General features: G+C 45.4%; 1 protein-coding gene across 3 annotated transcripts in view; it reads left to right on the top strand.

The window, feature by feature from the left end:
• RALGPS2 (Ral GEF with PH domain and SH3 binding motif 2) overlaps positions 1-13,421 on the top strand; it is a 314,141-nt gene that overhangs the window by 221,286 nt on the left and 79,434 nt on the right. For all 3 annotated transcript variants that reach the window (XM_075067906.1, XM_075067905.1, XM_075067907.1), the window contains 2 exons: positions 1,518-1,653; positions 4,352-4,503. In XM_075067906.1, coding sequence (XP_074924007.1) covers positions 1,518-1,653; positions 4,352-4,503 — 288 coding nt within the window. The remainder of the gene's footprint in view (positions 1-1,517; positions 1,654-4,351; positions 4,504-13,421) is intronic.

Below are 13,421 nucleotides of genomic sequence, written 5' to 3'. Positions count from 1 at the left end.
GACCATTGCATCCAAACCAGTTAGGCTACCTAGTAAGCAGGGCTGGCTCTAGGCACCAGCGCTCCAAGCATGTGCTTGGAGCAGCACCCTGGCTCTTTTTTGTTTGGGGCGCAAAAAGCCAGGAGCTGGCCCTGAGCGGAGGTCAGCTGTGGTGGTTGGGGGGCACAGGGAGGGCCACAGGAAGTAACCCTGGTGGGGGGAGGAACTGCTCCTCCGCTCCACTGCCACCTGCTCCCCTGAGCGTGCTGCTGCTCTGCTTCTCCCCCCTTCCTCTGTGCATATCAGCTGTTTCGTGGTAGGCCTGGGAGGGAGGGGGGAGAAGTGAAGCAGCGGCAGCGCACTCAGGGGAGCAGGCGGAGTGGAGGTGAGCAGTGGTGGTGTGGGGCGCGGGGAGGACCTCAGGAAGTAACCTGGGGGGGAGGGGGGACAGAGGAACTACTCCCCCCCAGCTCACCTCCGCCTCCTCCCCCGAGTGCGCTGCCACTCCGCTTCTTCCCCCTCCCTCCCAGGTAAGCCTGTGAGGGAGGGAGCTGTAGGAGGAGAAATGCAGCGGGCCCGGAGGAGGAGGTGGGGCCAGGGATTTGGGGAAGGGGTTGGACTGGAGTGGGGAAGGGGTGGAGTTGGGGTGGGGCTGAGGGGGCGCAGGAAACCTGCAGCTGGCTCATGCTCACGGGGCTTGAGCTAAGGGGTCGTTTAAGGGCTTGAGCTGCAGGGCTTGATCTAATGAGTTGTATAGACATTCAGGCTTGGGCTGCAGTCCTGGCTGTAGGACCCTGCAAGGTGAGAGGGTCCCACACCCGAGCCTGAATGTCTATACCTCAATTAAACAGCCCTGCAGCACAAGCCCTGCGAGCCTGAGAAAGCTGGCATGGGCCAGGTGCAGGTTTTTAATTGCAGTGTGGACATACCCATCAATTCCTTTCCAGCCAGCTTCTCCATTCCCAACAGACTTGACCTGGCTCTGCTTTGCCTTTGTAATGCTCCAGTTTTTTAACATATTTATTATTTTAATAAGAATAAATACTATTTTAAAATGACATCGAATAATAAAAATGATGATTGCTTGTCTCCCTGTGACATGGAGAAAAAGCCCGTTTATTTCACAATGATGTTAGGAGGAATAACTATTTAATGGTAAAACTATGTTATAAAGACGAAAAGGTTAAGATCAAAAGAAACCTTTTCCTTATTCCTTTTAGATGCTTCCTTTGTATCAGAGTATACCAAAAGACACATTAGTTGTCTAATGGGAATGTATAGTATAATGGTTTGACTCTTTTAAAAGACTCTTATATTCTTATTGCTTTTTTAACAATAATTGTCAGCTCATCTTAAACTGAATTTTAATTTTGTACATTAGCAAGATCCTGCAGTATTTTCTCAGTAAGAATCTTGTACAATTTTTAGGAAGATATGCACCTTGTATTTTTTTGGAGGGCTGATGAATAGCATTTGAAGTAGTCACATTGGTATTTTTCATGCTCAATTGGAATTTCCTATTTTTCCTTTGCTCACAGGCTCTGAAGTAGGAGCATCTCCACAAAGTGCACGGAAAAATGTTGCAGCTGAAGGAGCATTGCTCCCACCAACTCCTCCATCACCTAGGAACCTGATACCACATGGGCATAGGAAATGTCACAGCTTGGGATACAAGTCAGCATTTAATTTACTTTTACAAGTTTGAGTATTTACATATTGGACCGTCTTCTGACAACAAAAGCTTTTGCTTTAAAAATTGAAGTATTTAATTAGCAATCTTTTTATTTAAAGACCACAAAACACAGCTCATATTCTGGAAGGAATTTATGCAAGAAACAGGGTTTGTCCATTAGTTAATCAGTTTTTTTTAACTTGCATTATGATGTCTTACTGCTTGCCTCTGAAAAGTTGCATTCCTTACAGCTCTCCTTCTGTGAGTGAGCCTGACTCAGGAAACGATGAACCAGATCTTCCTCAGAGTACCTGACCTGGATTTCCTCATTGCACACTTAACATAAAGTTGCTTTTTAAGTAAAAATAAAAAAGGTCCTGATACTTACGTGATTTAAGAACTTGCATGGATTGCGTCTTGTTACCTGCAGCAATTTGGGTTTCCTTTATTTTTTGAATTTGCAAGAGCAGATCCCATGAGATTCCAAATCTGCCAGGTACAATATGATTGTTTAGAACCAGAGCACCTTTCTCTATGTGAAGCTAAAATAATTCTGTCTCACAAGGTTGCTCATTTAGTATGGTACTTCAAGAAGTAGATTTTTTAATAGTTTTTTAAGCAAGTGGTGGTTAGTTCCTTTTCAATCAGTTATCCTTCTAATATTCTCTCCTTTCCCTTATGCCTTCCATAAATTACACCTGAAAGGAATTGAGGCCATAATAAAGTGCATCCAGCTTTTATTGTTTTGAGATGAACTAATTATCTCCAATTGTATGTGAGACATGTTGAATTATTTCTCTGTAAACTTGCTCGCGTGAAATTTAATCTCTACAATTGTTGTTTAAAGAAGAAAAACATCCTATACATGCAATGAAGTCCACTCAATCCCAAAAGAATGGAGAGAGAGAGAAAACTTTTTGTTTGGGACTTTTGTGCTCCTTAATTTTGTAACAGGCAAACACACTTTAGTGGGACTGTCGATTTAAAAGTTGTTAGCCATTCTCAGATTTGTTCTGTCCTAACAGAACTCTAAAGGAACCAGATAGAATTTATTATGTATATACTTTACCAAATATTGGTACACAGCACTGTATCTCCAAGACTCACATTAATGGCAACTCGAGTCACAGGACCAAATCTCTGCGCTGCACTGGAAATTTATCCCAAATGATTGACTGGTTTCAGAACTTCTTCTAGCTCAGTAGTCTCTAGCAATAGCAATGTTTACCTACAGAGAAATGATAAACTGCTAATTTCATTTTTTCTTTGAACAGTTTTGTGTATTCATAGTTATTGAAGAGCTGAGATTTGTCTTGTTAGCTTCTGACATTCATGGAAGTAGTTCTAACAGAGGCTTATAATGAGAAGTTAGGTACTATGTGTTCATGTACCCATTATAGCTCAAGACTTCTGTGTAGGGTTGTATGGGACAGGATCTGTACTTTTCTGTATCCTTAGGCAGTTCTGAATTCCGCATGAATTTAAAATATGGAGCTGTGTAGAATGTTACTTTTAGAGAACAGTAGTTATACAGGTAAGGAATTTTATGCTACAGTGAGAATACCAGTCTCAATGGATTCCTACACACTGGCTCTTGCATCTGTGGGAAGAGCTGGCAGGAACTCAGAAGTGCTAGCTGTCAGAATCAATTGGTGTTGGTTTGCTCTCCTCAGTGCTTTGATGAGCTGTGATTGGCTATTGAAGGAGCTCCCCTGGTACTGCAGCCCATTAATCAGTAACATTTGTCCCATGTCAGCATAAAGTTTCTCAGTTTTGACTTCTGTTTCCCAGTGTACCCTTTGCTATGGTCACTATTCAGTCTCTGTAATTAAAACTTTTTGATATTTTTTTAAATAGTCATTTTCCATCAAGATACCTATTGAGTTTTGACTTTCCAAGGTAGCGTTACTCCCTTCTGCTCCACTCTGAGCTAGATATGGTCCAATTGCATCATTGACACTCTGACCTTTGGGCCTGTTTACATCATTCTTTTAGAGAAACAAGATTCATTTTTCCTTCATAAAGCATTTGATTTTTTTTTAATTGAAAGTCCAATAAAAATCATGGAGTTTTTATTTGCTCTTTCATATTAGCTACTCTTAAAAACCCATGCAGAAAAATTTCTAGACCAGCTTCATATCTCACATGCCACTTACCTTTTGCTGAGGCAGACAGTCAACTTCCTTTTAAGCTATAATTAAATCTATTCCATGGCTGAGCAACACTCCTTACCCTTCTTTTGAAAGTATACCCAAAAACTATGTCAGTGTCTCCTCAGTTCCCTTGTCACCTCAAGGAGCACGTTCTAGAGATTATTCTCTAATTCATCTCTTTCATGTGAAAGCTTTATAAACTACAATAAAAACGTGACATTTATCTATGCAAGTATGAGGCTAACGTGACTTCATTTTGTCCCTAGCATATAAAATACAGTTAATTTTCCAAGTTCTTATAATTAAATTAACACACTTGCATTTTCATTCAGATAAATGTTATTTCAAGCAACAGTTATCCCTCGGTCCTCAGGGGCATTGAGCAGTTTTTGTACTAATAACCCTTGCGAGTTATACCACTAGAGCTTTGTCAATGAGCCCATTAAATTATCGAGGGGTGCACAGCAAACTGTGTATTATTCTTTAATACCTTGGAGCAGTGGCTGTTGAAATGTATTAAGAATATTTGTATCCTCATTTGTTCCAGTTTCATACACAAAATGAATACAGCAGAGTTTAAAAGTGCAACATTCCCCAACGCAGGACCAAGGCACCTATTGGACGACAGTGTCATGGAACCTCATGCACCATCCAGAGGGCAAGCAGAGAGCTCCACCCTTTCTAGTGGAATTTCAATAGGTGAGACATTTTTAAAAATTAGCTGTGCTAGTAAAAATGTGTTTTAGTACAGTTGACTCAAAGGTGTATACCATCAGGACTATTATAAAATCGTAATAATGTTTTAGAACAAAGATAGGCAGGAATGTACAGTGGGGGGGACTGTGTGAAAAGTGGCAGAATAAATGGCATGACCTGAACTACAGCTTGAGAGATCATTATTAGATGATTGTTTTTAAACCTATTCAGTGATGCATCCAAACAATAATTGTTTTACCACTTTCTTTCCAGATATTTTTCCAAGCAAATCCTTTGTTCAGATCATGCCAAATTAAAACTTTTTGCCTTCTGGCACTGATCATTATTTAAAATATAATACTGAATTAACAACACAAATTTAAATTGTAGAAAAGAAAACCTCTGTCTGGTAAGTTTTCTTACTGGAGAAGGTGGAGATCGTCACATGTTTCAGATAAGCACATAATGAGCGTGCATTAGTAAATTATTGATGCAACTTTCAGGTGCAGGCTTCACCCATTAAACTACGTGAGAAACGAGTCTGTTAATTGGTGGCTTATAGCTTAATAGGGTATTGCTCATTATTTTGAATTCCAGGTTTTGAAAACAATTTTGGAGGATAAGGGAGTTTAAGCTTTATCCTTCTACTGGGAGAAATAGCTCCTAGTGGGATACATGGTGATTAAAAAAAAAAAAAAAGATTAAAAAAAAATAAATATGTTCAAAATAATAGGAGACAGTTCATTGTTAAAATTTTCTACCAATTTTTGTTTCTAAATTTTCCTGCATCATTTAGGGCTTGTCTACCCTACTGCTTAAGCTAATGCAACTTATGTCTCTCAGGTGTTTGAAAAAGCCCACCCGCACTCCACCCCCCGAGCGATGCAAGTTACATTGACCTAAGCACTGTCCACACAAGCATCAATGCAGCTGCACCAATGTAGCACTATAGTGAAGACTAATCCTTAGATCCTTTTCCCCTCCTCCTATTATCCAGGAAACAGGCTACCCTTTTAAGTAGCATTTTGTGCGCCAGCATCTATATTCATCTATATTCATTGACTTCTTCAGGCATTGCAGTTGTTCAGCATCTCTCAGGTCTAGGTTTTAGCTATGTAATTTTCAAATTATCTTATAAAATAAAGGTTGCATTAAAAGTCACTGTCACTTCTGTTGTTGTTGAAAGGGAGCTGGCACGTTTTGAGAAGGACAATTTAAAATTTTCACTTTCCTCTGTCTCTTTCTGCTCTTTTCCCCCCATGTAACTTGTGTTATATTTGTCTGTTTGGTCCAGTTGCCCGCTCACGCGTTTACTATAGTCGGTGGTCACTGATGTGTTTTGCAGGGTTGTTTTTTTTTTTGTTTTTTTTTAGGGGTGAAGTCCTAGATGTATACCTCTTGGAGTCTATGCTTGAGTGTGAAATCCAAATGGTTCAACCAGTCAATAAGTAAAATAGCTTTTGTCCATTAAAATTCAAACAATACTGTAATATGTTTATAGTCCATCCAGTCTTGCAGAAATTCTTTTGGGCCTAAATCCATTTCCAATTTCAGACTTATTCCTCTGACCTTTCCTCCTGGAGGAAAGTGGTAAAAATTTTAGAGTCATTAGTGTCTGTATATTCGTGCCTTAAACAAAGACAACAGTCTTTACTCCAGTGTGTTCCAGTTTCTCAAGTAAAACTCCAGTCCTTATCCTTATGGTGGCAGAAGCTGTACTGCTGCAGTGTCAGAGAAAGATCTTCTTCTTCGAGTGCTTGCGCATATTCATTCCAAGTAGGTGTGCGTGCGCCGCGTGCACGTTCGTCGGAAGAATTTTCCCCTAGCAACACCCGGCGTGCGCCACGCCAGGGGGCGCCTGCCGACCCGGCCCCCTGGCGTGGCGCGTTTGCGGCATGTAGTATATGCCGCGCTCTTTGCCGACCCGGCTCACTTCTCAGTCTTTCCTTCTTTACCATTTATCTTTATTATGGCCTCTCGTGTCGGTCGTTTGGAACGTGGAGTGTTGCGCTTTAGCTGACCCTTCCACATCCCAGCCTTTCCACACCGTTCTACATAGTTCTATTTTAGTTTAGTGCTGTTTGGCTAGTTTGTTAATAGTTTATAAGTATAGATTGTTATAACGTAGTTTATATAGTTAGTGAGCTGAGGTTATGACTCCTCCTCGCCCGACTCGGGACCCGGAGTCTCATGCCTGGCTCTCCGGCTTCAGAGCGTGTCGACCTGTCGTCCGGCCGACTGCAACAGGAGAACCCCAGCGATCGTTACCTCAGTGCCTGGGGGAATCCCCCATCTACGGAGAAATGGTGCCCGCATCATGCTAAGTCCTTCAAACCGCGGAATCAAAAAAGGAGCGGGACTCTGTGTCTCCCGTTTAAAGCAGCTCCTTTTGGAGGCGGCCCTGAATCTGGCAATTTCCGGCAACAACCGCACCGCAAGTCCGATCACTTGAAACGCACGGGTCTTCTGGCACCGGGGACGACGGTACCAGCGTACTAGCAATCCGCGGCACAGAATAAGTCCCGCATCTGAGCAGCCAGCCTCGGCGGCGCTCACTTTTTCACCCGTCGCCGAAGAAGACGAAGGCCTCTGCGGGTGCGGCCTCCGGAACCTGCAGTCCCGAGCCTGGAACCGTGCCGACAGGCCACCGCCATCTGCGGGCCGGCAACCCGGTGCTTGCCCATACCTGTCGACTCCGGGCCAGCAAGGGCCGTCGAGTCCCGGTCCTTCAGAGCTCCCAGCACGTGCTGTGGTCGAGCTCACGATCCCGAGACTACGCGAAAACGTTTCACAACTGGGCGGGGACCCGATAGGACCAGCTGACGCACGATGGAGAGACTTCCTGCTGAGTCCGCAGTGAACGGTGCTCGATGCAGATTGGCACTCTCCTCTATGGGAAAAGCCAGTGATGCTTAATCATAGCGTAAATGCGTGCAGGGGCACACAGGGAGGTAAGGTCGACCGTCCCCATACTGAGCAGATCAAACTACGGACGCCACCATGTGGAGATATCCCGCTCTTACTTGCAAGCGTCTGTCCGCCTCATTGACGCCAGGGCTCGCGCAGTCCTCGGCACCGATTTTGGTAAGGATCCTACTCTCCCGGCGCAGAGAGGCGTTGCACTGCACGCATAGCGCGACCTGGTCAAGTCTCGATCTATAACAAGATCCCATGGGCAACAAGAAAGCACTCGAGCAGGGAGAAACAAACTGAGGAGAGTTGGCAGTTTTTCAAAAGGGACCTATCGAAGGTGGCGCATCCCTGGCATCTCGAGAGCACACGCTATCCCTGAGCTTCGGCGACGAAGTCCATTATATGACCGTCGGCGGCACCATCGCATCACGGTCGACCTCACCGGCACTGCGCTGGTCGTAGTCCGGTCCGATCTCGGCACCGTCGGAACTCTCGGCACCGTCCATCAAACGAGACGAACAAATGTGGCAGAACTGTAGACACCATCCTCGGGCTTCAACCAGAAGATCCCAATCCTACAGTCTGTCTGCCCCGCCTTGGCCTTCCGACACCCTGCCCGGACTCCTCGCCGACCAGACGCTACTTTTATGGGGATTTGTCCAAGTCGACCCGCCCAGCATGGTCCCTTCTGGACGCACTTGGGCGACCAATCAAGCCCAAGGGATCCTAATCTTGCAAGCGCCGTTAGAGATCTGCTGTGCAGGTTTTCGAACGATAACCAAGAATGACCAACCAAGGCAAGGGTTCCTCACCTCGCGCAATCAGATATTGCAGAGAGTCACAACCCAAGACGCAGCCCCGGGAAATCGAAGACCATCCTACGGCTGGATCAACACCCTCAAGGCAGAGAGCTACCACCCGGTCCCCCGGTCTCTACCCCTCTCCTACAAAGGCAGATGATATATAGTGAGGCACAGAGATGGATGGCAATTCGACTCGCTGCACAGCGCCGCTATTGACAAGCTTCGGCTCATCAAGAATCTGCTCCCAGGTGGCTCGTTGACATTACCTACTAAACAGAGGAGGTGCCAGAAGTTGAGGATCCTGGTAGTGACAGTTGCTACGGGTGCACACACTGATTCTCGATAGCCAAACGGCCAGACGAGGGTCGTGACACTTCATACGAACTATTCAGAAGGCACCAGTAAAAAGTCGGAGTGAGCCCATTCAGCACTAAGCGTGCAGGACCACATAAAGGGGAAACCACAGCAATCGATCCCGCAATGTGAATTCTTCGATCAAATGACGGGACCGATGGCGTGTAGAAGAGAAAGATACAGAGGGAGAGCGAAGAAAACCAAGACAGGGTAGGCCCAGCCAGTGATGGAGGGGAACATAACAGGAAACTTGGAAATGGCAGAGGGTGCTAATGACTTCTTTGTTTCGGTCCTTCACTAAGAAGTCTGAAGGAATGTTCTAACAAAGTGAATGCTTTTATGGGAAAGGGGTAGGTTTAGAAGCTAACAATAAAAAAAGAATAGAGTTACCAAAATCACTTAGAAAGTTAGATTGCCTGCAAGTCACCAGGGGCACTGATGAAAATGGCATCCTAGAAATACCAAGGAGCTAAAGTAGAGAGAGTATCTGAGCCTCTAGCTACTTATCTTTGGAAAGTCATGGGAGATGAGATGAGATTCCAGAAGTATGGAAAAGGGGCAAATATAAGTGCCCATTCTGATAAAAAGGGAAATAAAAAACAACCCAGGAAACTACAGACCAGTTAGTTAGAACTTCTGTGCCAGGGAAGATAATGGAGTAAGTAATTAAAGAAAAGCATCTGCAAAACACTTGGAAGGTGGTAAAGTGATAGGGATAGCCAGCAATGGATTTGTAAAAGAACAAATCATGTCAAACCAATCTGATCAGCTTACTTTGATAGGATAACGAGTCTTGTCGGATAAGGGAGAAGCGGTGATGTGTATACCTAGACTTTAAGTAAGGCATCTTGATACAAGTCTGCGCATGATATCCTTATCGATAAACTAGGCAAATACAATTTAGATGGGGCTACTATAAGGTGGATGCATAACTGGCTGGATAACCGTAAACTCAGAGAGTAGTTATTAATGGCTCCCAATCCTGCTGGAAAGGTATAACAAGTGGGGTTCCGCACAGGGGTCATGTTTTAGGACCGGCTCTGTTCAATATCTTCATCAACGACTTAGATGTTGGCATAGAAAGTACGCTTATGAAGTTTGCGGATGATACCTAAACTGGGAGGGATTGCAACTGCTTTGGTAGGACAGGTCAAAATTCAAAATGATCTGGACAAATTGGAGAAATGGGTCTGAGGTAAACCGATGAAGTTCAACAAAGACAAAATGCAAAGTGCTCCACTTAGGAAGGACAATCAGTTTCACACATAGCAGAATGGGAAGAGACTGTCTAGGAAGGAGTACGGCAGAAAGAGATCTAGGGGTCATAGTGGACCACAAGCTAAATATTAGTCAACAGTGTGACTCACTTCTAGAGGGGCGTACTAACCATAAAATAAAAACAGGCGTATAAAAAACAAACAAAACTCGTGATTGCTTGGGACTGAACTAGCTAACTCAGGTGTGCTTTGTAGAACATAGCGACATGGAGAAGTTCATTCTTCCAGCTCTACCAGCTTCCGGGAATTAGAGGCGCTGGTTAGGACCTCAGCTGGGCAGTATTGCTGTCCCACAGTTCTAGCCAGCCAGGCAACTTTCAAGAAAGATGTGGGAGAAATTGGAGAGGCGTCAAAGCCAGGGAGGGCACAGCCAACCAGAAGATCTAAAGGTCTGAGAAATGACCTACTAAGAAAGGCCGAAACGAGCCATGGGAATATGCTTTTAGTGTTGCGAAAGGAGAGAGACCGTGGAAGAGGGGCTAAGACACATGACTAGAGTATCAGTGTGATCTACAAATGGCTGAGTCAGCGCGGATAAGAGTGTGATGGGAGAAAAAATGTTATCTAGCTCAATGGATACAAGACAAGAAGCAAGTGGAGTCCCTTAAACCTGCAGCAAGTTGAGACGTGTGTAGGGTTCGAACAAACTAGACGAAGGCGCTGCTAAGAGAAAGTTTCTATACTGTCAGGGTGCTTGGACACTGGAATAAGATTGCCCAGGTATGATTTTAAATACCTAGGGCGGAAACGATGGTATTCAGAGATATAACTCTCGAGATATCCTGGACGAATAGTTTAGTAAACGATGTAGGTCACGAGCATACATGAGTATAGCCCCATGCGGATGCTAAGAGAGAGCAACATTAAAGATGGTCCGTCGCAAGAACAGGCGCCTTGGAGGACGCGCGGCACTGCGATGACCCCTCTCGCACGGGGATCCTTCTCAAGCGTACGCCTATGAAAGAGTCTGATGAGAGTCGAGTGATAGTATTACTACACTTTGTAAGACGGCACGTTTTAACCTAGGACATGGAACGTGTATTCCCCAGACTTACCTCTTTCACTGCGGCAATGTGCAATGTACTTTGGGACTTCTGTGCAGCGAGTTCTACATATTAAGACACTACAGCCTTCTAGGTGAAGGGTCATGGTCTTTATAACAGGAAGTAAGACTATGGAATATGGAATAGGTACACAACAAAGAAAAATATGAGGCTGCAAAGCCTTAATATGAAGATACAATCAATATTTGAGGAACTTAACTTTCTGCCCCTATAACGCTCATGTGACGTGACAAGTACCGCAACGCACCCAGTCGAGGTCCCTTTCGTGGCAAGGGAACCTTCAACGCCTGCTCACAACTGGAAGATATCGTCACGCCCCCGCCAAGACTTCAACAGACGGCGGTGACGCGTGAACTGACGACACCAGTCGGTTCCCAAGAGGCAAAAACACAAGCGGTACTGCTGGCCTGATTGAGCCTGAGAAGGCCGAGGAAAAGTGTGGGGCTCAAGAGCCACTTTAAGAGTTTGACACAGACAATGGGGGTTGTCTTGGGGCTTTACTAGTCTCTACCTCCCAGAGCCAACCCTGACAGCTGACAGTTCTGATCTGCCAAGCGGGACCCGTGTGACAACAAGTGAGAACGTTGGGTGTGATAGGGCGCTAAGGAATACCAATGAGCACCAGTCCGCTCCCGACTCCTCCATTTTGTGGTCATTCCAAGTGCGCCGCTCTTCTACTCAAGGCTTACATAACACGGCGGGACCCGATTGAAACCTTCAGCCAACATGGGGACGTACGCGAACATGCGCACTGGGGTAAGTTGTCGGATCACCATCCTGCATCTAGTTATAAACTCATCGCCTCCACCATCCCACCGCCCTCCCCGTTCCTCCTTCAGGGACCTCTCACAAGCACTTCTTTGCACGGAAGTCCTCACGCTCTTCGAACTGAGCGATAGAAGAGTGCCTCAGACCATCGGAGGCCGGAGTGGGTCTTTAAAATCTCAGCTTATTTGTATCTTAATCCCAAGGTGAAAGGCGGGCGGATCTCACGAGGACCCATGTCGACCTATCCGTGGACTACAACCATCGTTTAATTATGCCTGGTCGGAAAAACGATTACAAGTTAGATTCCGCATGTATCCTTGGGGTCCTTAGTGCATCTGCAGCTCTGCTGGGATCCTCCAGGAAGAACTGCCGTTTAAGCTTAGAGTCTATCGACATGAAGAGATCACCAAGCGTACCTAGCTCGGGCTATTGGTGCGATCATGTTACTTCTGGCTGCCCAACTCACAGACCGCTATCCTCCACGCTGTATGGAGCGAAGAAACGAAGCCATGGAGAAGGCAACGGTCGTAATTTCAAGGGGGTCTGCCATTGAACAGAAAAAAACCATGTCCTATACGGCCCCACGTGTAGACGAAAGATGTATGGCATGCTGAGAGATTTTTCGCCGCTTCGAGATCCGGTCGCCAAGGAGGAGGAAAGCGTGTGCTAGCTATCCCGTGTAACCTGGACGACTGGGGCTCTATTCGACAGCGTCCGATCCATCGAGGGCGCTCATAGCGTTCGCCCTCCTCAATGATCAGCGCCACACAATGAGACTAGCCTGCAGGGGAAACGAGACTAGCGTAGAATCTCTGGAGCGAGGCGCTGTAGAGCATAGATCTGGGAACAACCACATAGTCACACTGCCATTCGTCACACAGTTTCTCATCTGAATTACATGCGGAGAGCTGTCTTGATATTCTCTTACGTCATTTCAAGCTAAAAAGACCAACAGAGCACTACTGCACAACCTTGAGCGATGCAAAGCATCACTAGAGACCCTATCGCGAAGGCATCTACCATCTTATTCAATAACACGTATCAGGCACTAGTGTTATAGCCTTCAACACTAAATCTCGAAGAGAAGCTGATGAGTACTAGGTCGCAGCCATCTATGAGGCAAATCGGCTGGAGTCGTGCTAGTCAATATGTTGATGTCAATATCAACCTAGTCGGTTATCTTAATGTAGTAACTTCACGACTGCGCTACACTAGCACGACTATCGGCTTATACTTGCTAGGTCATTAACCGAGTCAACACGATGCACAAGAGTCAGGGCGACAACTCGATGGTATTCAGACAATTCGCAATAAGAAGCGGGCCTAGGATCCACTACGCACGCCTCTTTGAAATCGGAAGAATTAACAAGGGCAGATCTCAAGGTTCCGAGTGCAGAGGAATTAAACTGTTTCACAAAGGACAGGATGTCATTTGGGTTGCACTATAGCCAAAGGTACTCTGCATTCCTTCTGTGCGATAGAACTACTCCACCCCCAATTCTTTGGACGGCATCTATGGATCCGTCGTCACTAAACAAGACCTCTAGGTCCGGTCAGGTGATGTGCTGCACATAAACATCAGGAGCCTGAGTGAGTCGATATTCCGCTAACTTCGCCTGCACAAGACATATGCATCGCACACACTGCGAGGACTACCCTGTTTCTGAGAGATGTTTAGTTGGATCTCACACTTGTGACAGAACGATCCTTGAGTGATCACTATACTAAACAAGAGGGGGGTA

The sequence above is a fragment of the Chelonoidis abingdonii genome, chromosome 7 (assembly GCF_003597395.2).
Source record: "Chelonoidis abingdonii isolate Lonesome George chromosome 7, CheloAbing_2.0, whole genome shotgun sequence".
NCBI classification, from domain to species: Eukaryota; Metazoa; Chordata; order Testudines; family Testudinidae; genus Chelonoidis; species Chelonoidis abingdonii.
The sequence above is the reverse complement of the archived record's forward strand: the minus strand, read 5'-3'. Positions and strand labels throughout refer to the sequence as shown.